The sequence below is a fragment of the Ursus americanus genome, chromosome 26 (assembly GCF_024610735.1).
Source record: "Ursus americanus isolate L20-20 chromosome 26, mUrsAme1.1.p, whole genome shotgun sequence".
Classification (NCBI taxonomy): domain Eukaryota; kingdom Metazoa; phylum Chordata; class Mammalia; order Carnivora; family Ursidae; genus Ursus; species Ursus americanus.
In genome coordinates, this window is record NC_142152.1 from 5,022,316 (window position 1) to 5,047,674 (window position 25,359).

The 25,359-nt window shown below is 36.7% G+C and overlaps 1 protein-coding gene across 4 annotated transcripts in view; it reads left to right on the plus strand.

The window, feature by feature from the left end:
- The window catches only part of DDHD1 (DDHD domain containing 1), an 86,877-nt gene that overhangs the window by 58,032 nt on the left and 3,486 nt on the right, over positions 1 to 25,359 (plus strand). For 2 of the 4 annotated variants that reach the window (XM_045810393.2, XM_045810395.2), the window contains 6 exons: positions 8,080 to 8,342; positions 9,936 to 10,011; positions 14,768 to 14,917; positions 16,812 to 17,064; positions 18,067 to 18,258; positions 20,764 to 20,847. In XM_045810393.2, the coding sequence (XP_045666349.1) occupies positions 8,080 to 8,342; positions 9,936 to 10,011; positions 14,768 to 14,917; positions 16,812 to 17,064; positions 18,067 to 18,258; positions 20,764 to 20,847 (1,018 nt within the window). The remainder of the gene's footprint in view (positions 1 to 8,079; positions 8,343 to 9,935; positions 10,012 to 14,767; positions 14,918 to 16,811; positions 17,065 to 18,066; positions 18,259 to 20,763; positions 20,848 to 25,359) is intronic. The other 2 variants (XM_045810394.2, XM_045810396.2) reach the window with 1 other exon arrangement.

Consider the following 25,359-nt stretch of genomic DNA (forward strand, 5'->3'; position numbering starts at 1 on the left):
ATTATATCTACAACTATTCTCCTCACAAGAAAGTTTTAGGCACTTAAGAAATTTCCTTCAAGTTTTTGTTTGTAATAGACTTGCTTTTATTGTGTCACTGTAGTGAATTCATATAGTTCCTTAAGTAGTAATGTTGCTGATGCATCGCAAAAATAACCCTGGGTGGGGGGAAGGGGAGGGTAAAAGCTTATTCAGAGGGATGAGAGACTCTGCACTGAATACATTTTGTCACGTTATTGGTAAGAAAAAAAGAATTCTGTTGCGTAGGAATAACCTTGTTAACTACCTAGCATGTGTTAGCTTGTCCAATGCTCATAAAAACCCTATGAGATAGATATAGTTAGTATCCTCATTCAAAAGATGAAGAAACTGGTACAAGGAGTAGTTACCATTTGAGCTGCTCTGTGCTGCTCCAAGCCAGTTCATTTCTGATTCTGTTCATTCAGAGTCATCCCTGACCTCACTCAGGATATCCCTTGCATATCTATAGAAATATGTTAGATTAATTGCCACAGAACTTTCTTCTCTTCGGGCTGCCATCCCCTCAGGATTTTTCACCATTCCTCTTTCTATAGTCCCTCATTGTCATACCCCAGTATGGGGCAAAGTCTGCCTTGCTCCGCATGATAACGGTAAAACAAAGTACAATAAACAGTAAAAACAGTAAAAAGAAACTGTGCTGGACCTCATTCTAACCCAACAAGGAAGGCCTGGTTCATGAGGTAGAATACTGATAATTTATGTGTTCATAGTCCTTTATAGTATATTTTGGGCATTGTTGGATATGCACTAAAGTTTAGGAAATTGAACTATAGTATTGCAAGTGAAACCAGTAAGGGGGAAAAAAAGGAACGAGAATGGCTGAGAGCATATAACATATATACACACTCATAAACCATAAGTATCCTTTATACATACACATATGGTTGGTAGGTTTCCTAAGAAGGTATCCTGAATGTTTAAGGGTAAAACGTACTGAGACATGTTCCCCAAAACTAATAATAAGAGCTTTTTAAAAAAAAATTTTAAGTTGACATTAGTAACAGGAAAAACTGGAAAGAGAAAAGTGTCAGACTCAAAGCTCTGACCACTGGCTAGTGCTGAGAAAGTAGTCCCTTTCTATTTTACTCTTATATCTCCAAAAATAGTTACCTTTGGAATGGAGTTGAATAAAACAGATACTCAGTGGAAAGAGGGAACTGACAGCTAAGATAAATGAAATAGAGAACACCCAGAGTGTTTGGTTTTTTTTTTTTTTTAAGATTTTATTCATGTATTTGTGAGAGCACGCACATGTGCAGGCGCTGGGATGCGGAGGGAGTGGGAGAAGCAGGCTCTCCAGCTCCCCACTGAGCAGGGAGCCTAATGAGGCCATCCCAGCACCCTGAGATCATGACCTGAGCCGAAGTCAGACGCTTACCCAACTGAGCCACCCAGGTGCCCCAAGAACACCCAGCATTTTAAATTAGTTTGTCTTTTAATCCAGTTGAATTTTGTGGAAAAGCACCAGAGAACTTGTGGCTGAGATTCATCATCCATCGTGAGCAGCGTTTCCCAGACATCCTTAACTACAGCAATTACTTGGGGTACTCATTAAAAATATAGGAAAAACAACAGTCTCATGGGGGTTATTGGAATTGAAGGTATAAATGTGAATTCATGATTTTGAAAATATATGGGTGTGTATAGATGTCTGTATATTTAAGTGTATATTTATATACATATATACGCATATATTACCCACCTGTGTGCATTGAAAGGGCCAAGAAGGGAGGGTACCACAATCTAATGAGCATACCTAGCACCCGGATCTTTGTCTCCAATACTATTATTACCCTCTAAGAATAAGCAGGGTTCCTTGGGAAAATGGCTGACTCAGACTGGAGTAAGATAGGTACAGGTGGAAGCTTCAACAACTTGTCATGACAGAAAGTAGGAAAATGCTCCAGAGAATGATGGGGCAGGTCACAAGGACACAGGAGCCAAATTAAAGAAGCACATCCCACTGGCCAAATCTGGAACAATTTGAGCACCAAAGTAATCAAGTAATTATTACTACTTATTGCAAGGAATTGGTAGTAGTAGTTTTAATATAGAATTATAATAGGGATAATAAGTTATAAAATCAGGGGCGCCTGGGTAGCGCAGTCATTGGGCGTCTGCCTTCAGCTCAGGGCGTGATCCCGGCGTTATGGGATCGAGCCCCAAATCAGGCTCCTCCGCTATGAGCCTGCTTCTTCCTCTCCCACTCCCCCTGCTTGTGTTCCCTATCTGGCTGGCTGTCTCTCTGTCAAATAAATAAATAAAATCTTTTAAAAAAAAAAAAAGGAGTTATAAAATCACTGAGAAATTCATAATCTGTATGATTTACAAATCGATACACAAATGGGGGAGAAAGCTTCTTTGCCGACCATAAACGCAAAGGACTTTCTGAATAATATGGAGGGAATGCTGGAGGACAATCCTCATTTTGCAGCTGTCATGGTAGGATCAGGTAAAAGAGGCTTGGGCAAGATTCATGAGTGGATGCTTAATTGAAGGCATTATTTTGATGAAGAACAAGATATTTGCATAGTCATTAAAAAAAAAACAGGTATAGAGTGGAGAAATTAGGCAACGCCTTTATTGGGTGTTATGAGGGACATTAGGAGGACACAGCATCTTTTGTGCAGTACTCCAGTCATTAGGAAACATCAAGCAAACATAGAATGAGGAAGTTCAAATAAAGTAAGAATGGCACTGTGTTCTTTTAAAATGTAAATATTGTGAAAGACAAGAATGGCTGTGGAGAATGTTCCAGATTAAAGGAGGCTGAAAAGACAGGATAGCCCAATACAACATCTCATCCTAGACCATAACTTGTACTGGATGGGGGGAAATGCTACAAAGGATGTCATTAAATCATCTGACAAAATGTGGATGGTAGATCAGATTAGATGAAATGTTATATCAGAGTAAATTTATTCAAATATATCAAAGTAAAGTTGATTACTACACTCTGAGTATGGAAGAGAATATTCCTAGTCTTAGGAAATACATACTGAAGTATTTAGGGGGTAAAGGACGATAACGTATGTAATATATGCTCAAATGGGTCACAAAAAAATGTACAGGGATGTGTGTGCTACAGAAACAGACAGAATGATAAACAGGATAAAATGCTAACAATAGATAAACCTTTGGTAAAGGCTATATGGATGATCTTTGTGGAGTTTTTTTGTTGTTGTTTTGTTGTTTTGTTGTTGTTGTTGTTTGCACCATTTTATCAATTAGAAATTATTTCCAGGTAAAAGGTTAAGAAAAGGAATGAAAAAGAATGGTTTCCACAGTCCCTTCCCTGGAGATTCTGATTCAGGGGGTGTGAGGTAGAGCCTGTGAACTTGGGTTTTTTAACAGTTACCCTGGTGATACCATCAGGGAAATTTGGGAAACATTGCTTAAGGTATTGTGAAGAACAAAAGAAAACTTAGAAACAGGAAAAAATTGTTCTTAAAAAAATGATGATTCTTCAAATCAAGCCCATTTAGCACCAGGTTGATGTTAGCCAGTATTCTAGATTAAATTATTTTTAAACAGTGTTGTTTCCTTAGGGAAGTAGTGATAAATAACAGCAGTCAGGAGGTCTTTAGAATTGTATCTTGCCTGGTGAATGAACCTTGTTTGGTTTACTCGGTAGGCATATGAAAGAGCCTTTTTTCCCCCCTTCCTCTCAGCCTTTGGAGGTAAAATAAATGCCATTCAAAACCTGCCACTTAACCAGCTATGTGACCTTAGATCAAATTTCCCACTTCCTCAGCTTCCTCACTTATAAAATGGACAGAAGATACCTACCTGATAAAGGTTGTCATGAGGATTAAAGATGTATATAGAACTCCCAGTACAATTCCTCCTCCTTAGATTCTCAAGTTGTGATTAATTATCTGTCTTTATGTATTTCAAGGTCTCCCATTTAAGAAAAAAAAAGGAAGAGACTTATTCTGTTAACTCTAGAAAGTAAATAAGGATCAGTGATAGAAAATATGGAAAGGAACATGTTTGTTTACTAATGACAAGAATTTTGTAAGTAACTAAAGCAGCCTTAAAAAAAAGTCTCAAGGGAAAAAAAATTGTAAATAATGTGATGGATTTTAACTAAACTTATTAGTTGATCATTTCATAATATATACATAGATCAAATCGTTATGTTGTGCACCTTAAACTTACACAGTGTTATGTGTCAATTATATCACAATAAACTGGAAAAAAGTTTTTAAAAACTAGAGGTGTCCTCTTAGAGTGTAGACACTCACTGGGGTAGATGCTGAGCGACTTACCAGGCTGCCACTGAAGGGAGTCCTGCCTTCACCGCAGTTTAAATTAGATAATCTCTTAGTTCCCCTTTCGCTGGAGATTGTGAGATGCTCATGGGAGGACCCTAATTAGTGATTGTGCCAATAATCCTTAAAAGCCATGGTTAAGGGAAAAGTTTGTGTATCAATTAGTACTTCTCAGGTCATACTTCCTAAGGACCCATTTTAAGAAAGGAAACTAATCCAGACTACAGAGACATCAGAAAGCCTTTGGCCCTTAGTTTAACCCTGAGTAAAGTAACATGAAAAATCCAGAGAGAACTATACATCTTGTACATCTGAACTCTCTTTTCAATGACTTTTAAAAATAAAGAATTTTAAAGAGAATGGTCGTGGCCATCTCTTGTTATTATTACTTGAAAATCGTTCAATTGATGCATATGACTAAAACTCTCTAAATTACTTTTTCTCATTAAAACTTCCTGAAGCAGAGAGGACAAAGGACTAATTATATTCTTCAGCCATACTTTGTTGGTTTGGATTCTCTCTTGAAACTGCTGGCTTTTTCCTTTTGGGTTGATTTTCTTCATAAAGTTTAACTTTTAAGCAGCAGTTACGAAAATTAAAAACTCTTAAGCTTTTGAAAAGCCATCAGTTGCCTACCATGTGAGGTTAGCTGACTTGATTAGATAATATTGTAGAGCTAATAAAATTAATATCACAGGGTATATCATTAATCTTGGTTCATATATCTCAAATGAATATACTTGGTCACAAAGGGATCATTAGCTGGGAGAATATAATTGGATCAGTGAGGAGAAGGAGAAGAAACCCTAATTAGAGTAGACTTTGTGGACACAAAATAGAGGTGGATTTCTCATTTTGGTGCTGACTGGATGATTTATAAAAGCATTTCGAGGTAGTGCACAACTGTTTAAAACTTGGCTTTCGGGGCGCCTGGGTGGCACAGCAGTTAGGCGTCTGCCTTCAGCTCAGGGCGTGATCCCGGCGTTATGGGATCGAGCCCCACGTCAGGCTCCTCCGCTGTGAGCCTGCTTCTTCCTCTCCCACTCCCCCTGCTTGTGTTCCCTCTCTCGCTGGCTGTCTCTATCTCTGTCGAATAAATAAATAAAATCTTTTTAAAAAAATAAAAAATAAAACAAAATAAAACTTGGCTTTCAAAATCATAATGTTTTGGAATACAAACATTCCTGTATATGTAAGCTATGGGCAAAGATTAAAAATGCTACCATATCTAGATAATGTTCTAATAAACATGAAAACCACTTCTATGCAAGTATATGGTTAAAACAGATGAAAGCATCAGCTCTTCAGAAACTGTCCATTCTGTGTTTCTCATTCCATGGTGAAATATTTTAACATCAAATAGACTTTCTCTGTCTTGGATATTTATCCTTGTTTTGTTATCCATATGTGATTACTGAAGTATTGGTATAGTGAGAAATACTTTAAAATTTTTTGATATGAAATAGGTTAATCACTGGTAGAGATGCTGGTAGATCTTTTCCTTTTTTTAATTTTTAAATTTTGATGGGGAGGGTGGTATTTGAAAACAAAAAGATTGGATATCTTTTGCCAGAGTACTTGTCTTTTAGTGTTTCTGGATTTACATGGTGTGAGTCTTAAAATCAAGGACTTCAAAAGTAAAAACTATTAACAAATGTTGCTTTTGAAGGAGTTTATCTTATCTATACCTTAGCTTTTTCTGCACCTCCTTTCATTTTAGATTATAAATCAAGAAAATTACATGGGGCGCCTGGGTAGCGCAGTCGTTAAGCGTCTGCCTTCGGCTCAGGGCGTGATCCTGGCGTTCCGGGATGGAGTCCCACATCGGGCTCCTCCGCTGGGGGCCTGCTTCTTCCTCTCCACTCCCCCTGCTGTGTTCCCTCTCTCGCTGGCTGTCTCTCTGTCACATAAATAAATAAAATCTTTAAAAAAAAAAAATTACAAATTTTAAGGGTTACTTGGTATTCTTCTCAAAGCTAAGTCCAAAGCATTACACTATAATTCCCTTTGAGCAGAGCCCTATAATTATTATCACACTGCCTATTCCTTAAACCATATTGACTGGAATTATCTACAACCCACGTCTTAGAAGATTTTTATATACATTTGCCACTAAGGCAGTAGTTCCTAAAATGTGGTGTCCAGAACTGCTAAATCAGACCCTATGGATTGGAGCCTAGCAATCTGTCTTTAACAAGCCCTCCATGTGATCCTGATGCACTTTGAAAGTTGGAGTTGGCTTTTCCCAAGAAAAAAAATGTCCAGTTAAAGTAAAACCTTTGCCTTTCTCCCTAGTGAAAAGGCCCCTTATCACCCTTACACAGGCTAGCAGCTCCTCCTATCCTCCTCTTCCTTCATTGGCTGAATATATTTCATCAGACCCAACACATACTTTCAGTAGCTTTAAGCAGACCTGAGTATTGCATTGTAGAGTTCTGTGATGTCAACAATCAAGAGAGAGCACCATGCCTTCTTTCACGTCGCTGCTAATCCTGCCGGGCAGGAATGCTCGAATGATTTTCAGTTAGTGTCAGCAGGTAGAAAATGTTCAGGAAAGTCTAGTGGAGGCTAGTTGCCTCTTGAGACGAAATAACAAGACCAAAAATAGAAGTAAGACGTAAGTAATATTTGGATGTCAGAGTAGCAGCTGGCATATTAAGAACTTAGTACTGAAATGAGGAATTACATTAATATCAAGCAGGAAATTTATAATCAAATAGTAGTAAGCAATGACAGGAAGAGGGGAGAACTGCCTTAAACTCAGGTCAGGGCCCAGTATGGGTTTAACAAGCATTTTTTCTGACTTTATGGAGTATTCCAGTTAATATTTGTTAAAGCTAAATTTCAAAGGAAGCAATTTTACAAAGAAAAATGACTAAGATACTTCCCACATTACTAAACTTTAGCCTTAAAAAGCCCTGCTTTGCAACCACATAAAGCAACTTTTTACTCGTATACATATTGCCAGCTTAATGAGAGTCTTGGAATATCGACTAAATCAACATTAGCTTTTTTTTTTTCAATCATACAATGGCCTTTCATTACATTACTCTTATCTAAATGCATAATGAAATAATATATATATGTTAGCACACCTGTTAGCATAAACTCAGATATTCTTTTTCTAAAATTCACTATAGCTTTGGGGCGCCTGGGTAGCGCAGTCGTTAAGCGTCTGCCTTCGGCTCAGGGTGTGATCCCGGCGTTCCGGGATCGAGCCCCACATCAGGCTCCTCTGCTAGGAGCCTGCTTCTTCCTCTCCCACTCCCCCTGCTTGTGTTCCCTCTCTCACTGGCTGTCTCTATCTCTGTCGAATAAATGAATAAAATCTTTAAAAATAAAATAAAATTCACTATAGCTTAAAACTACAAGGTACGAAAATTTAGAATAGCATATGAATAAGTTGCAATGAAGAAAAAATTTGAAGGGGCTCTTTGGAAGACTTAATGGAATCTGCATGGAACTTTTTTTTCAGTCTATGAAACTGCTGGCTCATATAGTTGGTTTAAGGACTGTGAAAAGATGTAGGTGGGTAGTATCTGCCTTCATTCTTTAGTGGTGGGGTGGATTACACATTATACTTTTCTTCATTTTCTGCTAGGTTTTGAAGTGCTTGAGTTTATTTGTTAAAATAAAATAGACCTAGGTCTATTTGGCCAGTAATGTCTGTTTTTCTTTCTTAATGTATTTGCGTTTAGAAATAAAGTTTATAGCAAAGTGAGTGATTATTTCTAATATGATGATGTTTTCTTATTTCAAACAGCTTGTTAAAGGCCTTCAGCAGGAGCTGAATCGATTATATTCCCTTTTCTGTTCTCGGAATCCAGACTTTGAAGAAAAAGGGGGTAAAGTCTCAATAGTGTCACATTCTTTGGGATGTGTGATTACTTATGACATAATGACTGGCTGGAATCCAGTTCGACTCTATGAACAGTTGCTGCAGAAGGAAGAAGAGCTGCCGGATGAGCGATGGATGAGCTATGAAGAACGACATCTGCTGGACGAACTCTATATAACAAAGCGACGGTAAACTACCCAGTCTCTTCAAGCATTTTCAGTCCTTGTGGAATTACTGGACTTCTTAGGAGGTCACTGTAAGATTTTCATGATAAAGAAAAGTATGGTATTCGGAGTGTGAAGATTATTAGATAACATGACTAATCAGCTAGAGACTGTTTTGTTAATTTTCATGCTAATTACATCTGTGTTCCAGTACCACAAAGTTGTTTTGTCATCATCTTCTTTTTCCTTCCATCTCTTCTTCACAATATTAGGAGCGAAAGCTAAAGCTTATTCCAAGCTGAGTCACCACACAGCATCCCTATCGAAAATGTTTACCAGTTTATAATCCTTCATAGTTTTTATGAATCTTAGAGATGGGCCTTTGTCTGTCTTATTATTCTGAAAATAATTTTAAAGCCCTTTTTTCCTTGGCCGATTTTTTCACAGATTCACGATTATTGGATCACTTGTGGCCTTCCTGATACTGTCTTATAACTCTTTACCACATTCCTGTCTTCAGCTGTGGTTACGTGCTCTGTTCTTCTCTGTGCTCTTAACGCATCCCGTCAGTTCTAGTGGAATAGCGAAAAGTCCCTGATCGTGATAGGTAGCATCATATAAAAACAACCAATTTAGTTGACTAATACTTTTATTCAGGAAGCCTTGGATTTATTTTAGTCTTATAGAAGTTGTCTAAGGATTTCATTTAGAATATTAAGTACCATAGGCTAGATACATGAATTTTGTAGTGTCGAAATAATTGATAGTTTTGAGAGAAAATATAAGCGGAGCAGCATTTGAGACATAAAATCCAGTTTAAAAAAAAATCAGGTTTAGAAAATGAACTGCACCTTTTAAAAAAATTAGTTCTGTTATTTATTAAATGTAAGTAGATACAGAGCATTATAATGGGAAAAAATTGAAATAACCCATCTCATCAGCAGAGAATTAATAAACTGTGGTTGATCTGTATGAAGGACAATGACACAGCTGTTACAAAGATTGAAGTAGATCACGAGGCAATGAAATGAAAAGACCTCCAAGATTCATCATTAAATGTAGAAAAAAAAGGGGGGCACCTAGGTGGCTCAGTTGTTAAGCATCTGCCTTCGGCTCAGGGCGTGATCCCAGGGTCCTGGGATCGAGCCCTGCATCGGGCTCCCTGCTCCACTAGGAGCCTGCTTCTTCCTCTCCCACTCCCCCTGCTGTGTTCCCTCTCTTGCTGCCTCTCTCTCTGTCAAATAAATAAATAAAATCTTAATTAAAAAAAAAAAAAAAGTAGAAAAAAAGAAAGACCTAGAACAGTGCATATGGTATGAACATTCGGTGTGTGTGTTTTTTAAGATGTATATATGCTTGTATTTGCCTCACATTTTTCTGAAGGATCCTCCCCAAAAGCTATTAACAGCAGCTATTATGAAGAGTAGGGCTACTTTTACTAATCATTTTATAAACATTTATAGACTACAGCAGATGCATTTGTTAAATACTGTCAGTAGGGATTAGTTTGAGGGATTGGATAATGGGTCATCCTTTTCTTTAGTGAACTAGTAAGCGTCTAATATTTATGAAATTATAAATATAAATATTAGTATGTAATCTCATACTGCTTCCTAGGCTGAGAGAAATAGAAGAACGACTACATGGATTGAAGGCATCATCCATGACACAAACACCTGCCTTAAAATTTAAGGTAAGGAAAGAGAGATGAGATTTTCATTATTCAGCTCAATTTCTTTTCAAACATCATTTGAAGCATGACATTAGCATTCAAGTGAAATGTGAATTTTTCTTTCAAATGAATGTATATTAGAACACATACTGTGTGTTGACCATTGCTAGTTTGGGGGTTCTACAAGGAAAAGAATGGACAAGATGGTTCCCCAACCCTCAGGATCTGTAACACAGTGTTATTGGTACTATTAGCAGGGTATAGAATGATATATACAGGAGAGAGGGGGTTTAATTTTGCCTGGAAAGGTTTACAAAGGAATGACATTTGTACTTGATCTCAGTAAATTGGATATTGCCAAGCGGAGGAAAGGAGAAATGCTATTCTGAATAAAAGGAACGGCCTAACAAAGATGTGGAAGAGTATGACTTCATAGTACCTCCAAGAACATGAAATAATCTCAAATAGCGGGAAGAGAAAAAGACAGATTTGGGAAATATTTAGCATTTAGAATTAACAAACCTCAGTAACCAGCTAGTTGTGGCTGATAGGAAAAATAAGTAGAAGTATAATCAGTGATGATTTTAGGGATGGAAAGCTGGCATTTCTTTCCATGAGAAGTATATGACAAACACAAGATGGGATGTATGTGGTTAGTTTAGGGCAGGCAAAACAGTTCAGCTAGAATGCGCAGGATTGGGCAAGGGGCTGTGGGATAATAGGAAAAGCGAGAAATAAAGAACTTATATTTGACTGGACAGTGGGAAACTTTTCAGGGTTTTTGAGCATCAGAATGGAGCTGTTGAAAGCAGTGATTTAGAAGAATAAAAAGTGACAGAGAGATGTGAACATTGACCTGACTGTTGGAAAGGATACAGCCTATAGCTGCATAACAGAGAACTTGTTTGCAGTGTTAAATGGAGCCTGGCACAAGTTCCTCAAGACTCATTTCCATTTGAATGTATATCCAGGGATAGTGTACTATATTATCTCTTCTTGAAACCTCTTTCTTTTATCACAGGAACTTAATATCCAGGTTGAGTGATGGAATGATGCAGAAATTTTTTTTAATCAGAATTTTCTTACTGAGCCTATCTCAATGACTTACAATGTTTTCTTTTTAAACTTAGCATATTTAAAAGCCATACGGTAAAGGTATAACTTCTATTTAAAAATCATATGAGCGTGGTTTTTGGAGTCCTCTCCACCTGGAATTTGAGTTCCATCTCTACCACCATTATTATATATAATCAATGTGTTAAATATGTAGAACTGATCTGATAGAAAAAGTAAACTCTTGTATTTCAAGTCCTGGGTTTTTACTGGAGACTTGAGTATGATCCTCCAAGTACATTAGGTTCTCAAAATTCAATATCATATTACTAGAGCTTATGCACTGTAATTGTGTACTCTTCTAAAACATAGTCACATGTCATCTAATAATACGGATTTTTAGTTGTTATTTAATTACTCATGGAGAAAAAATACAGAAATCTGAAATTTAAAAAGGAATATCTGATGAATTGGCAAATATTTAGGACTCCAGAGATCTAAGAGGAGCAGAATAGATGGGTTTACTTTCAGAATACAGATGTTAGATCTGTTATAGGTGACCACTGAACTTAGAAAAAAGCAAACTATTGACAAATACTGGTGTGGAGAGTGGGAAATTTTGTTTCTGATGATGAAGCTTTGCTGCTAACTGATTATGTACTGGCAGCCAAATCATTTAAGATCCTGAATTCATCTTTTTATTCGTCTCCGGACAAGGAGGTTAGATTAAATGTCTGAAGCTCTTTTTCACCTTTAAAATCCTTTGATGGGTGTAGATATCACTAAAGCGGTCATTACTAGAATAATTACTTGGTGTGTTTGTCTGTGAAACTGCATACCAATCATAAAGAAAAGTTATTTATTCCAGGGATGTGGCAATTTAACAAACATTTATGAAACGCCTGACCAAAGCATAAAGCATTTGCTAGGTGTAAACCGGCCTCTGGTTTAGTTCACAGTGATTCTGTCAATCTAAATATATACGTGTGTGTATCGAGCAGAAAGATTTACAAAAAAGAGAAAGGATTTACATAGCTTCTATCTCACCTATTTTTTTGTATCTTTCTCTATCCTTTATTATCTTAATTATCTTAATCCTTTCAAAATTGGTGTTTTCACCTGTGTCACTATTTCAAATGCTTTTTCCTATAATTTTAATTAACACAGTTAATTTTCTTCAGGCTTCAGACATGTCGAAGTTACCAGTCCTTTAAAAACAAACAAAAAGTTTCTCATACCTTCTTTAACATAAAGGTACCATTTTCAAAATATATATTCATTCATTTGGGAAAAAAGAATCACTTTGGATGCAGTGGGGGAAAGAGACTAAAGGTACATAAAATTGGAGTCAGGGACAAGGGTAATTACAATATAGTTACAGTGCGTGGGATGCCTGGGGGGCTCAGTTGGTTGGGAGTCTGCCTTCAGCTCAGGTCATAATCTCAGAGTCCTGGGATCAGTCCCCACATCAGACTCCTTGCGGGCTTCTCCCTCTGCCTTCCGCTCCCCCTGCTTGTGCTCTCTCTCTCTCTCTCTCTCCCTCTCTCTGACAAATGAATAAATAAAATCTTTAAAAACAAAACAAAAAGCCAATATAGTTACAGTGCAGTCCAGATGAAAGTCTATGAACAGTGTTGGAGTCTGTTGGAATAACTTCTTTGCTGTTGGGGAGGAGAGGGAAGGATGAATTGGAGATGTCTCACTTATCAGGATCAAGGGACATATGAGAGATGTAGGGTGACCTTAGCGGGGAGAGGTATGGCGTACTGTATATAATCCAGTGCTGCTGACCACACTAGTTTTCTAGAAACCCTCTCCCATGGCTTCCATGTATACTGCATTATCCTGGTTCTCCATTTCCTTTCACTCTCCCAGTCAGCAAGGCCCAAAGCTTGTAACTTGCCTCTGACTCATTCCTCATCCCCATCTCCTTTCAGTCATGTTGATTCCACCCTCACTTCTCCCATTTCCATTTCTGAATGGAACATCCTGTCCTGCCCAGTTCAGATTAGCTTTTGCCTAAACACTTTCTGTAGTTTCCTAACTTGTCTCTGAGTCACCAGACTCTCAGTTTTCTGGTTCATCCACAGACTACTACCAAGTTTACCAACCTCCTAAAACATGGGTCAAATCCTGTTCTTTACTACCTATAAAATCAATTAAGTCCTACTTCTTTTAGTCAAATAGTCAAGGTTCTGTACATTCTCATTCCAAGTTACATTTTCCTGACACGCAGTTTTTCAACTCTATCTATTTCTATTTTCTAAATTGAGCCAGATTCTTTCCGGCCTCTGGTTTAGTTCACAGTGATTCTGTCAATCTAAAATGTCCTCCTTTCTGGCCCCAATGACCCAGCCCCAAATGTAGAAATCCTTTTTACCTTTTATCACCAACGTGAATGCTTCCTCCTGTGTAGCAGAAGACATGAACAGACAGTTCTCCAAAGAAGACATACAGGTAGCCCACAGACACATGAAAAGGTGCCAGCATCACTCCCCATCAGGGAAATGCAAATCAAAGCTTCAATGAGATACCACCTGACACCTGTCAGAAAGGCTAAAATTAACGACACAAGAAACAACAAGTGTGGGTGAGGACATGGAGAAAAAGGAGCCCTCGTGGACTGTTGGTAGGAATGCAAACTAGTGCAGCCACTGTGGGAGACAGTATGGAGGTTCCTCAAGACATTAAAAACAGAATTACCGTACAATCCGGTAATTCACCACTGGGTACTAACCCAAAGAATACAGAAACACTAATTTGAAAAGGTATGTGCTCCCCTATATTTACTGCAGCATTATTTACAATAACCAAATTATGGCAGAAACGTAAATGTCCATTGATAGATGAATGGATGAAGAAGATGTGATATATATGTGCCAGGGAATATTAGCCATAAACAAGAATGAAATCTTGCCTTTTACAGCAATGTGGATGGATCTAGTGGGTGTAATGCTATGTGGAATAAGTCAGAGACGAGTACCATTATGATTTCGCTCATTTGTGGAATTTAAGAAACAAATTGACAAAAAGACAAACACATAGATCCTTTAAATACCTAGAGCTAACTGGTCGTTGCCAGGAGGAGAGGAGAGGTGGGTCGTGATGGGTGAACTAGGTGAAGGGGATTAAGAGTACACTTACTGTGATGAGCTCTGAGTAATGTGTAGAGTTGTCGAATCACTATATTGTACACCTGAAACTAATAAACACTTATACTGGAATTTTAAAAAATTTCAAACAATATGGGAAAAAATGCTTCTTCCTGTGTAAACACCCTCAGAGTTGGAATTCGTTCTTTCTTTACTCTCTTATAGCAGTCTTTTCCTGTATTCATTTATTTTATTCTGCCTCCCCCACAGGATTGTAAACTGAGTGCAGAAGCTCTGCCTTACTGGTCAATAGACTTCACAGCACCTAGAATATTACTTAATGCAAAATAATAGCTTAATGAAACTAAGAAGTTCTTCCTCCTCCTTCTCGTTCTTTGTTTTCTAGTAGACTTAAGGAAAATGAAGTTGCTTCTGAAAATAGGTTTTTAGAATAATTAATGGTTGGCATATAATTAACTAATAATGCAGATACCACCTGAACAAAGCTCATAAAAAACTTATATTTGAAGATAATTTTATTATTTGCATTTTTACCACATATTATGTTGTACCCAAATTCTGCTGGAAAACACTTAACCAGTTTTAAAATTTAAGACAACTTATCATTTTAGGTTGAGAATTTCTTCTGCATGGGATCCCCACTAGCTGTTTTCTTGGCATTGCGTGGCATCCGCCCAGGAAACACTGGAAGTCAAGATCATATTTTGCCCAGAGAAATTTGTAACCGGTTACTAAATATTTTTCATCCAACAGATCCAGTGGTAAGTAGCAGTTATAGATGCTTTTCTCTCAATATTAAATCGTTCCTAAAGACTCTGTAAGAAATATTGCAGGGTACAACTGAACTAATGAGAAACGAGTTCATTTATCTGATTATATATTCATAGATTCCTATTATTAAGACATTTGTGTTTTGGTTAATTTAGGGCTCAGGAAATACCTTAGAAATGATCTGTTTATGTTATAGTGTAAGAGCATAATGAAAAATATTATCTATGGACAATTAATACCCAGAACAGGAGTCTTCTCGACTGTCAAACCATTACCAGTTGTGATACCAATAACCCAGCAACCATAAATTTTAAAATCTCACTTTAAATTCTTCTTTCTCTGAAGCATGCTACAATTTTGAAATGTGTCTGTTAGGTCCCCTTATTCAGTATTATCAAATATTCAAATATTTCATGTGTTTAACATGAAAAGGTGGATGAATTTATTTTAGCATGGTGGGTATATAAAATTTGAGGTTTTTATATTCCCTGTTACGTTTGTACTGTTAATAATGTTTAAATGTAAACACTCCAGTGATCGTGCATCCAGGTAGGCCATTTAATACCAAGTAAGATTTTTAGATGAGAAAAATGCTTCCTTAAATCTTTTTTGGGAACAAGGCTAGGTATAACTAAATTTAAAACCATTTTAAATAGCTTTCAGTCTCAGAAAAATAGCTTTGTCTTTAAAAAGATCTTTAGCTAGTACCAAGTAAATATAATATTGATTAAATACAAGAATTTTAGAAAATCTCCTCTATGCTAAAGAATCAAAAGTGCTGTATTTACAAAATAAATTTTACTGAGTTGAAAACTAGTATTAGATTCAAATACAGACTGCGCAGTCTTGGCCAAGCCTCTCATGAGACTGTTATCTATATGATGCAGATGATAATATTTTACCTCATAAGGTTGTTAGTATTAAGTATGATATATGTGAAAACACCCAGCTAGACATTAAGTATTTCATTAATACACATTTACTCATTGCCTTATAACTTGAAAGTGAACTTGAGTTCGTAGGGCAACTCTGGAGTTGTCATTGTATACTCTGTCCTGGGTATAATCTTAACTTTGTTATATTATAAAGGGGGGGCTCCAAAGTCAGTGTATTAAGTTATTTTTACTGCCCATTTTATAGTTTTCCTGTGATTTTTTGAAGTTTTTTTTAATAAAGTTTGTGTCAGAACTGTGCTAGGCAGTATTTACAGACGTTATCCGTTCTTCTCAACATCCTCGTGAGGTAGGAAACATTACTCTCCTTCCTATACCTCAGAAAACAGGGTCTCTGAGACCTCGTAACTTGGTAGGTGTCACGGTTGACAAGCGAGGGAGGCCAGAATAGGAACTTGGGGAATTCTAATTCTAATTGGCCAAATCCGTTCATTGCCTTTTCCGCGCTATCGTTCTTTCTTCAAGTTAGACAAATGGTCTTGTGTCAGCATCCAATTTGTGCTGTTACTAAATTAATCTGTTTGAAAAGAGAGCTTACTAAGAGCTCCTAAAATATTACAGGTTGACCTTATTTATCGTGTTCTAGTTTACTGTTTACTGCTTCAGCTTTGTTGGTCAGACTAACATAAATCTAATTGTTAGATGATATCAGAACATAATGAAAATTAATCTGTTTCTCTGAAAAACAAATTAATGGGCACTGTTAGCTTAGACTAACGCTAATTGGTTTTTTTATAATCTCATCATTAAGGGTATATAATTAGACTAATTACATATTATTAACAGTAAACAAATAAGAATGCATGTTAGAAATACCAGGGTTTTTTGAATTCCCAAGGTCTGCTGAGCATGCAATAGAATAAGAATAAACAGTTTAGTAAGATCCAAGCATTGTGCCTTAATGTGTTTCTTTGAACTTTTTTTGATCAAGGCTTATAGATTAGAACCGTTAATACTGAAACACTACAGCAACATTTCACCTGTCCAGATCCACTGGTATAATACTTCCAATCCTCTACCTTATGAGTATATGAAGCCAAGCTTTCTCCACCCAGCAAAAGAACCTACCTCAATTCCAGAAAATGAAGGCATTTCAACAATACCAAGCCCTGTGACCTCACCAGTCTTGTCCCGCCGACACTATGGGGAATCTATAACAAATATAGGCAAAGCAAGTATATTAGGTAATTCCTCTTAAGTATTTCTTATCAGTAAATAGAAGCACTTTTTAAGGTAGGCATTAAATTTGGGGTACTTGAAAATACTCTGTTTATTACAAAACATCCAACATTTAATCCCTGTGTTTAGAATTAACTACCCTCTGACTGTTCATATTGAGAGCCAAAAGCCCTAACGGTTCTCCAATTAGATCAGATCTTGTAATTTTAGACTGTGAGATAGCTGGATAGACAAGAGAAGGTCTGGGAATCAAGACCCTCATTTTAATCTTGGCCCTGCCACCTACTGTAAGATCTTGGGTAAGTTACATCATTTTTAAAGGTCTGCTGCCTCATCTGTAAAATGAGGGAATACTTGAGTTCTAAGGGTGCCCCCCCCCAAGTTCTCCGATTCGTGTCTTAACAGTCTCTCAAACCGTGTTCACTCTGGGGGCAACAAGGATATTTAATTTCTCTTTAAATGATCTCCAGCACCAGCCACAATCTTTGGTGTAGGGCTGGAGCTCAATTATGTGCAACTTGAATTAGTCCATTGCTCTTGGTTACGGGTTGTCTTAATATAAAATGCCACAAGATGGCACTATAAATAGGTTTTTCATTGATATTTCACTTTGTCATACAGATTGTTTATGATAGCTTCTTATAAAATATTCACTTCAGTAGTAAAGCATATCAATAGTAAATATATGCCCATGTCAATGCCATGGTTCTTATTAAAGTTTTTAAACTTACCAAATAATTTAATAAACTATGATCACTTGAATAAAATAGAATCTTTATTCCTTTTTTTGTAAGCTATATTCCTACAGCTTGTACAACTCTCATTCTGTGCAACACCATTTTTACTTAGAAACCTACAATATAAATTACAGTTTTCCTATGTTCCCACCCTGGAAAACTATGACTAGGGCTTGGTTCCTCTGCCAGTTGGCTGTAACTGGATGGTGCTCTTTAGCTTGGTGTGTGGTGTAATTCAGCAGACTGACTGCCCTGTCTTGTGAAATACAGGGGCCGCTAGCATCGGAAAGGGCCTGGGAGGAATGTTGTTTTCAAGATTTGGACGTTCAACCACATCCCAGCCGTCTGAGGCATCAAAAGACTCAATAGAAGATGAGAAGAAGCCGGTTGCCTCGCTTCCCACGACCACTGTTGCAACACAGACCCTTCCACACAGCAGTTCTGGCTTTCTGGATTCTGCATGTTAGTTCGTACTCTTCCTTCCTTACATCTACGTTGTTCCTTACAACTTGAGGGCAGAGAGGATTAAAGTACTGACAGGAGCAGTCAACTCTAAAATCTAAAGCATAAGTTAGCTTTTAAAGAAAAAGTACCTTTTATTATATTTTTAAGTATAGTTTCCAGGTAAATGGAGTTTTACTCTCTGCATTGGTGAATTAATAGTTAAGAACATTAATAATCAGGGCCCAATGGCACAGGGGTCTTAAACATTAAGTATAAAACAAATCTCTTTGGGGTGGGCACCCCCTGATTTTTATAAAGTAGATTTTTTAAAATATGACTTTAACAATTCTCTTAACTGCTTCAAACCTATGCTGTATATTCTTGATACTTTTTAAAAGCTACTATGCCAAAGCCATCCTGCTGCTAATTCCACAGTTCCCTTCATCCAACCAAATTATAGGACTTTCTTATTATTATTGTATCGGATCCACTGTATGGCTTTCAGCCCTATCCCAGCTACCTAGCAAAAGAAGATATTCAAGAAATGAATGAATGAATGGATAGTTATGCTGGACTTGGCATTACCATGGAGCTTTATTTAATTTTTTTCCAGTAGATTTCTGAGGTTTAAAATCTTGAATAGTTGTGAAACTCTTAAATATTTAGTATATATTTAATTCCAAGGGTCTAATTTCGAACCTTATTTTTAAGTGTCCATTAAAATAAGACTAATAAGTCCTATTTTTCTATTGATTTACATAAGGAACTGTGGATTCTCAAACTAGCTGCTTTTATAACTGTAGAATGCAGAAAACTTCCTTTCCTTTGTCAATAAATGTTTAAGCAGATTTTATTTTAGATACTTGTAGCCTTATTTTCTTGCTGTATCTGCCACTCTGAATTTTAAAATGACCAGCATCCATTGCCATCCATAAAATGTAGTTAAAAGGAAGCTCAGGTGTGGCAGTCTTAAGAGGCTGGATCTTTCTCCACAGTCAGCCCCTCTCCAGAAGGAATTATCCTGGACATTCCTGAGTTGCACATTCCTATTTGGACCAGTAGCATTTTTTTAACTTAATCCTATTTATGTGTCAGTCTCCGAGTACTGAAAATTTTGTAATTGTAAGCCTTTTGAACACTGCCTAGAAAATTCATTTTAGACTTTGATATTTGTACAAAATTCATTTTTTAGTTTCTTACATAAGTTCCTATACTATTGCTGACTTAAGCTTTCACTTCAACTTAATATCAGAAATGTGACTGTAAAAATACAAAATTCTGTTGCAACACGCAGAGGTCAAAATTCTGAACTTCGGAGGAAAAATACTTTCAAAGAATTTTGTAAGATGACAGGTAAAAAGTCACAATTCCTTGTAATGTTAATGCCCCTGAGAAAGGGTAATGAAGACATAAAGAGAGAATCTATAGGATCTGAGGAAAGAAAGCTGTTTTTTTAGGTCTTTTTACTATTTAACATAGTAATTTCAAAATGATAATAGAGAAACCTGTTTCTTCTTTCAGGACAACAGTTACAGAGATGCTTAGCTATATTGCATCATTATATTTTGATAGCTTAACAATAAGTACACTTTCTGTCATTCTTGCATATAAATTCTTAGTTGGTCCTAATGGTAAATTCCTTGTTGACTATAGACTCCACTAAGTATGAGATCATCATGACTCTTAGTTAACATGTATTTATCTCTAGACATCTATATACCTATTAAAATTAAACTACTATAGAGTTCCTTTTAAACCAAATTCCCAAGATTTGCCTTACTAATTCTTAGACTTGCTTCAATAATACACTTTTCTGTGTAATCCTGATTTAGACATTCCTTATGTCATACTTGTTATATCTTGCCAATCAGAAAGCCTTTCTTCCTTAAATCTTCTCTCAGGAATTTGGTCATTGTGATTAGGTGATTCTGGCTTCCTTTCTTCTTTCTCCTCACAGCAGTTCTTCTTGATAACCTTTATTCTGAAGCTGCGGACTTTGATTCTCTTGCTAGTTGAGGGTAAAATGGACACAGACTTTGAATTCATGAATCAATCAGGGTTTCTCTCTTTGACGAGTACATGTGTGTTGTCCATTGAAACCACTTTATTGTTACCAAGTTGAAGCATCTTAGACAGCTGTTTGTCATTTCTTTTGAAGAGTCCAGGCTTATTTACAGGTATTTTATGGTTCCATTTCTTGTACTCCCCTGTGTTTGTAACATATTATGAAAAAAAAATCTGTTTCTTTTAGCATGTTTTGCCTCTATGTTAGAACTTATATGAGCATAAATTTGGGGAATATCTGGGTGTTAACAGATTGTGACATTGTATTTCAAAGTTAATTATGCTTACATTTTCCATGAAAGAGCTCTTCGTAAAAACCGAAGTATGTACTACTTTATGTATGCCAGGTTTAATCAGCATATTTGGGAGGAGTATTCTAACTTTTGGCCACTACATCATTGAAGGCCCTTTGTAACCATCAGCTAACACTTTACAGCATCTTGTGTTTTTTTTTCACAGATTTCAGACTTCAGGAATCGTTCTTTAATCTCCCACAACTTCTTTTTCCGGAAAATGTAATGCAGAATAAAGATAATACCCTCGGTATGGTATATGTCAGGAATAGTGTTCAGAATACTATGAAAATGATCTACTTAGAGGTCTTCTGCTCCCTGAAAAATTGCATCAATTCTTCTATGAGATCAGCTTGAATGTCACCATTATAGACTATTTTATATGTATTTTCTTCCTGTATTTCCTAATCTTAAGTAGTAGTGGTCCTGAAACCCAAGTACTGATTAGCTGCTTAATGTGCTAAAATGATACTCCTGTACGTTCCTACAAAGAAGGAACCTTATAGAGAGGGACGAAAACCATTAGGCCGTTTTCCTTCTTTATTGTCCTAAAGGCTTCAAAGAGGTTCACTGTTCTTTTCATGTAAGACATTTAGATATAAAAAAGTTTCATAGTATAAGAAATGTAATCATTCCCAGTTATTTCAGGTGTCAGTAACATTACTCCTTAGGGCTGTAGGTGTACCATAGCTGCTGGTATCTGGTTTCAACACAAACATTTAATCTTCTTTAAGAGGGATAGGGTTGCTTTTAAAAATTAGTATTTTTGGATATAAGAGATATTTTCAGTCTCTTAGTTTTCTGCAGATTCTAAATGTATCACTAAGGATTAATCTTAGTTTAAAATCACTTTTATCATTAACTTTCATTCCTTTTTCCACAGCTCCTCTCTCTTTCCTTTTTCTTTTTTCTTTTTTTTTAATATTGGCTTTGTCTTTGACAAAAAACATGTTACAGGTTTTCCCTTGGATTTTTAACCGCATCTAATTTTACAAATTCTCTGTTTAATTGCTAGTATCTCACACTTTTTTTTCTATTTTCAAATGGGGGGGAGAAAAAAAAAACCTCTTACTGGATAAAAATTCCAAAACAGTATTTTTTTTTTTTAAGATTTTATTTATTCATTTGACAGAGAGACAGCCAGCAAGAGAGGGAACACAAGCAGGGGGAGTGGGAGAGGGAGAAGCAGGCTCCCAGCGGAGCAGGGAGCCCAATGTGGGGCTCAATCCCAGGTCTCCAGGATCACGCCCTGCCGAAGGCAGATGCTTAATGACTGAGCCACCCAGGCGCCCCTCAAAACAGTATTTTAATATAACAAACTGATTGGGATTTTTTTGCTCTCGAGCAACAGTTTGTGTTGGTGTAACTTCATGAATTTCCCTCAAGGAATGATGTTATATAAGTGCTCTCACTTGCCCCTGCTCATGTAAATAGTTAGTCAAATCCATGAAGAAATTATTTGACTTGTGCTTTTTGCATATTTAGTTGGATGAAAGAAAATTAATCCACTCATTTATCCTGCATTCAAGTAGCCCTTATATCTACCATCTTAAAACCATCCCAGCTACCTAGGCAACTAGCCCACTAATTAAAACTACACCAGACTGATTCAAATGGTAATATGTGTATGGCTTCTTTTTCTCTTCCCCTGCTTTTTTTCTTTTAACATTACTTGTTATAGTTTTACCATGAGCTAGTCACTAGAAAAGATACCAAAATGGAACAGACTTCAGTACTGCCCACAAAGATGTTAAATGCTGGTTTGGAAAGTAACTATTTTCTAGGGAGTAGATATTCTGTAGTAGCGAGGTAGGTAACTACAGGAATAATTACAGTATATGGTAGAATATGAGCAGCCATGTAACAAAGTTACAGGTAAAGTACTCTGTCCGTTCTAGGGAATGAGAAAATGCTTTCACCTAGGAAAATCACAGAAGGCTCTGTGGAAGTAGGATTTGGACATGCAGAGGGGAAAGATGTTTCAGGAGAAGAAACAGCATAAGCAGAGCACAGGGTATGTAGAGAACCAGAAGTTAGTTGAATGGAAGGATGAATGGAAGGGAATAGTTCTAAATATGATTGGAAAAGTTTCTTAAACCAGATTGTAGAGGATCCAGCAAATCTGGCCATCTCCTGGAGTTTTTTTGTATTCAAGGTGTACCCACAGAGCCTATATTTACCAGTAAAGCCCGTCTGTTATCAAACATGAGGTATTTTGAGTATCTTTCAGGATAGATTAGTGTTGGGAAATTATTTTGACAGATACAAAAACTGGTTATAAAACTCATTTTAGAGTTTTTGTTTTTTCAAATAAAGGATAGTCAGAGAATATTCTTAAATATACTTGAAATTACAACAATTCACAAAATGTAAATATTCCTTGAATGTCAAACACCTCACCTCATGAGTTGTCTGACTGCACTGAGGCAACACAAAAATAAAAAGACATAATTTACCAAGAACTCAACGTAATCTTTTTTATTATGAAAGAATCTTTTGCCAGTCATTTGAAAACTTTTTCCTTTACTGTATTTTTCTTGGTGTCTGCCTGTAGCCAAAAATCGTGCAATTATGACCTTAATTATTACTTACAAATAACTTTTTTTAAGTTTTAGTTATTTATTTGAGAGAGAGAGAGAGAGAGAGTGAGGGGTGGGGAGAAGAAGAGGGAGAATCCCAAGCAGACTCCCTGCTGAGCGCAGAGCCCGATTTAGAGCTCAATCTCATGACCCTGAAATCATGACCTGAGCAGAAACCAAAAGACACTTAACCAACTGAGTCACCCAGGTACCCCAGGATAACTGTTAAGTTTTTGAAAATTTCTCTCCAGGGAAGTTAAGATGTTTACATTAAAAGAGTAGAAACCTGTCCATTTAGTACACATTTTAATACTAATATGCTCACTTTCTGTTCACACATTTTTTTTAATACCATATCCATGTGGACAAGCCTTGTGCCGAAAGTTCTTTGATGAAAGCACAGTACTGATGACACTTTACCTCCACACTTCATAAATTGCAGACATTCACTTTGGGGAATAGGAAGGGAAACAGGCCTGTATGCAAGACTCCCCCAAAAAGAAAAGAATCCATGTTTTAAAGCAGTATAAGCAAACTGCTAATGATTGTTAAAATCTAACAGTCTTTTTCTCAGTTTTAGTTCTCTTCAGTTGTTCAGGATCTTAGTCTTTTCTTTGTGGATAGAGGAATTCTAGCCCTTAGGCATTCAAAAGAGAGAAGAAACGACCAAGTGATGATTTTATGTTCTCCTTTCTCTTTGACCTAACTCAGTGAGAGAAACTAGGAAAAAACTACCAGCTGTGTTGTGCACCCATTTTTGATATGCTGATCATGAGAAAGTAGGTCCAAGGCAATTCCATATAGATTTGGCCCTGCTTTGGCCAAGAGCACATCTCGCAGCACGTAAAGAATGGTACTGCCACCTAGACCTTTGCTCCCTTGGAAATTCTGTGATCTACATAAAGGGGAGAGTGAAGATGGGACTTGGGCCCACCTAATTGCATCTCTCCACCTACAGAACCAACACACGTGAGGTCAGCTGCACTAACAGCCAGACTGCCTATTGTAAACGCCTTAAGGAAAATGAGAGACTGAAACCAATTCATCCGGTACAGGCTGGCTACCTTATTCCCATTTTGATGAGGACAGCCTACAGATAAATAGCAACGGAGAGAAAGTCCCTGTAGGTGATAAGAATGACAGAGGCTATAACTGGATGGTAATTAAATTCAGCATTTGAGTGTTTAGTATATGAAAGGCAGTGTTTCACGACAGTAACAGCATTTAAGAGTAAATGTTGGACACAAAATCAAAGCCTAATAATACTTGCTATAACAGAAAAAATTTCCCTTTCTTTGACTCTTAACAATTTGACTTAAGACTGTTAGACTAGGAAGACATTCTACAGTGGCATTTTAAAGTAGAAATTATAACTTAGTGGTCTTCGCCGATATTAATGTCTATTTTTCTCATCTCTTCTGTTTTTCCTCTTATTTCTGCTCTTTTCTCTATAACTACAGTTTGACTTCTCTTCATCATGCTTGAGAATTCCAATTTCCTCTTTTTTCACCTTTCTGTCTCTTGTGCCCGAATGTGCCTACAAAGCAGCTCAAATGTCCCATGGAATACAAAAGACCAAAGATTCAGACGTTACTACCCCACAGTTCCACGTATGGATTTCAGCTGCTTCTGATGTATTGTGGATTAGCTTATTGTAATTTAAATGAGCAATATAGCAGTTTAAAAAAATTGTAAAGGGCCTATGTCAATATATTTTACAAGTGTTTTATAACCTAATTGGTATTTATGCTGCTTAGGTAAGGTAACCTTATCTGAAAAGGTATGGATAGATCCATAGACTTTCCTTGTCAGAAAAGCATAGTTGAATAGAAAAGTAACAACTATATGCATTTTTAAATCACCAAAGGATCTTGTCACAAGTACCTATTTAAAATAACCATTAGCTCAACATCTATATGAAAGCACTCTCTAGAGTGATATGATTTCCTATGTGCAATTATCAAGTTCAGTGGAAAGCAAACACCCAACTTTTGTCCCAGCCTCCCTGATTGTTGCCGCCTTTTACTTCCCACATCCTCTGGCACTCTGAACAAAGATTCGAGTGGTTTTTTTGTTTTTAAGATAGTTCCTTCAAAATATTATGTAACTCAATGACAGTTTTAAAGGAGATCCTAAAGATCGAAGTATTATTTTTCTAAGTGTTTTATCTCTAGGACTTATTA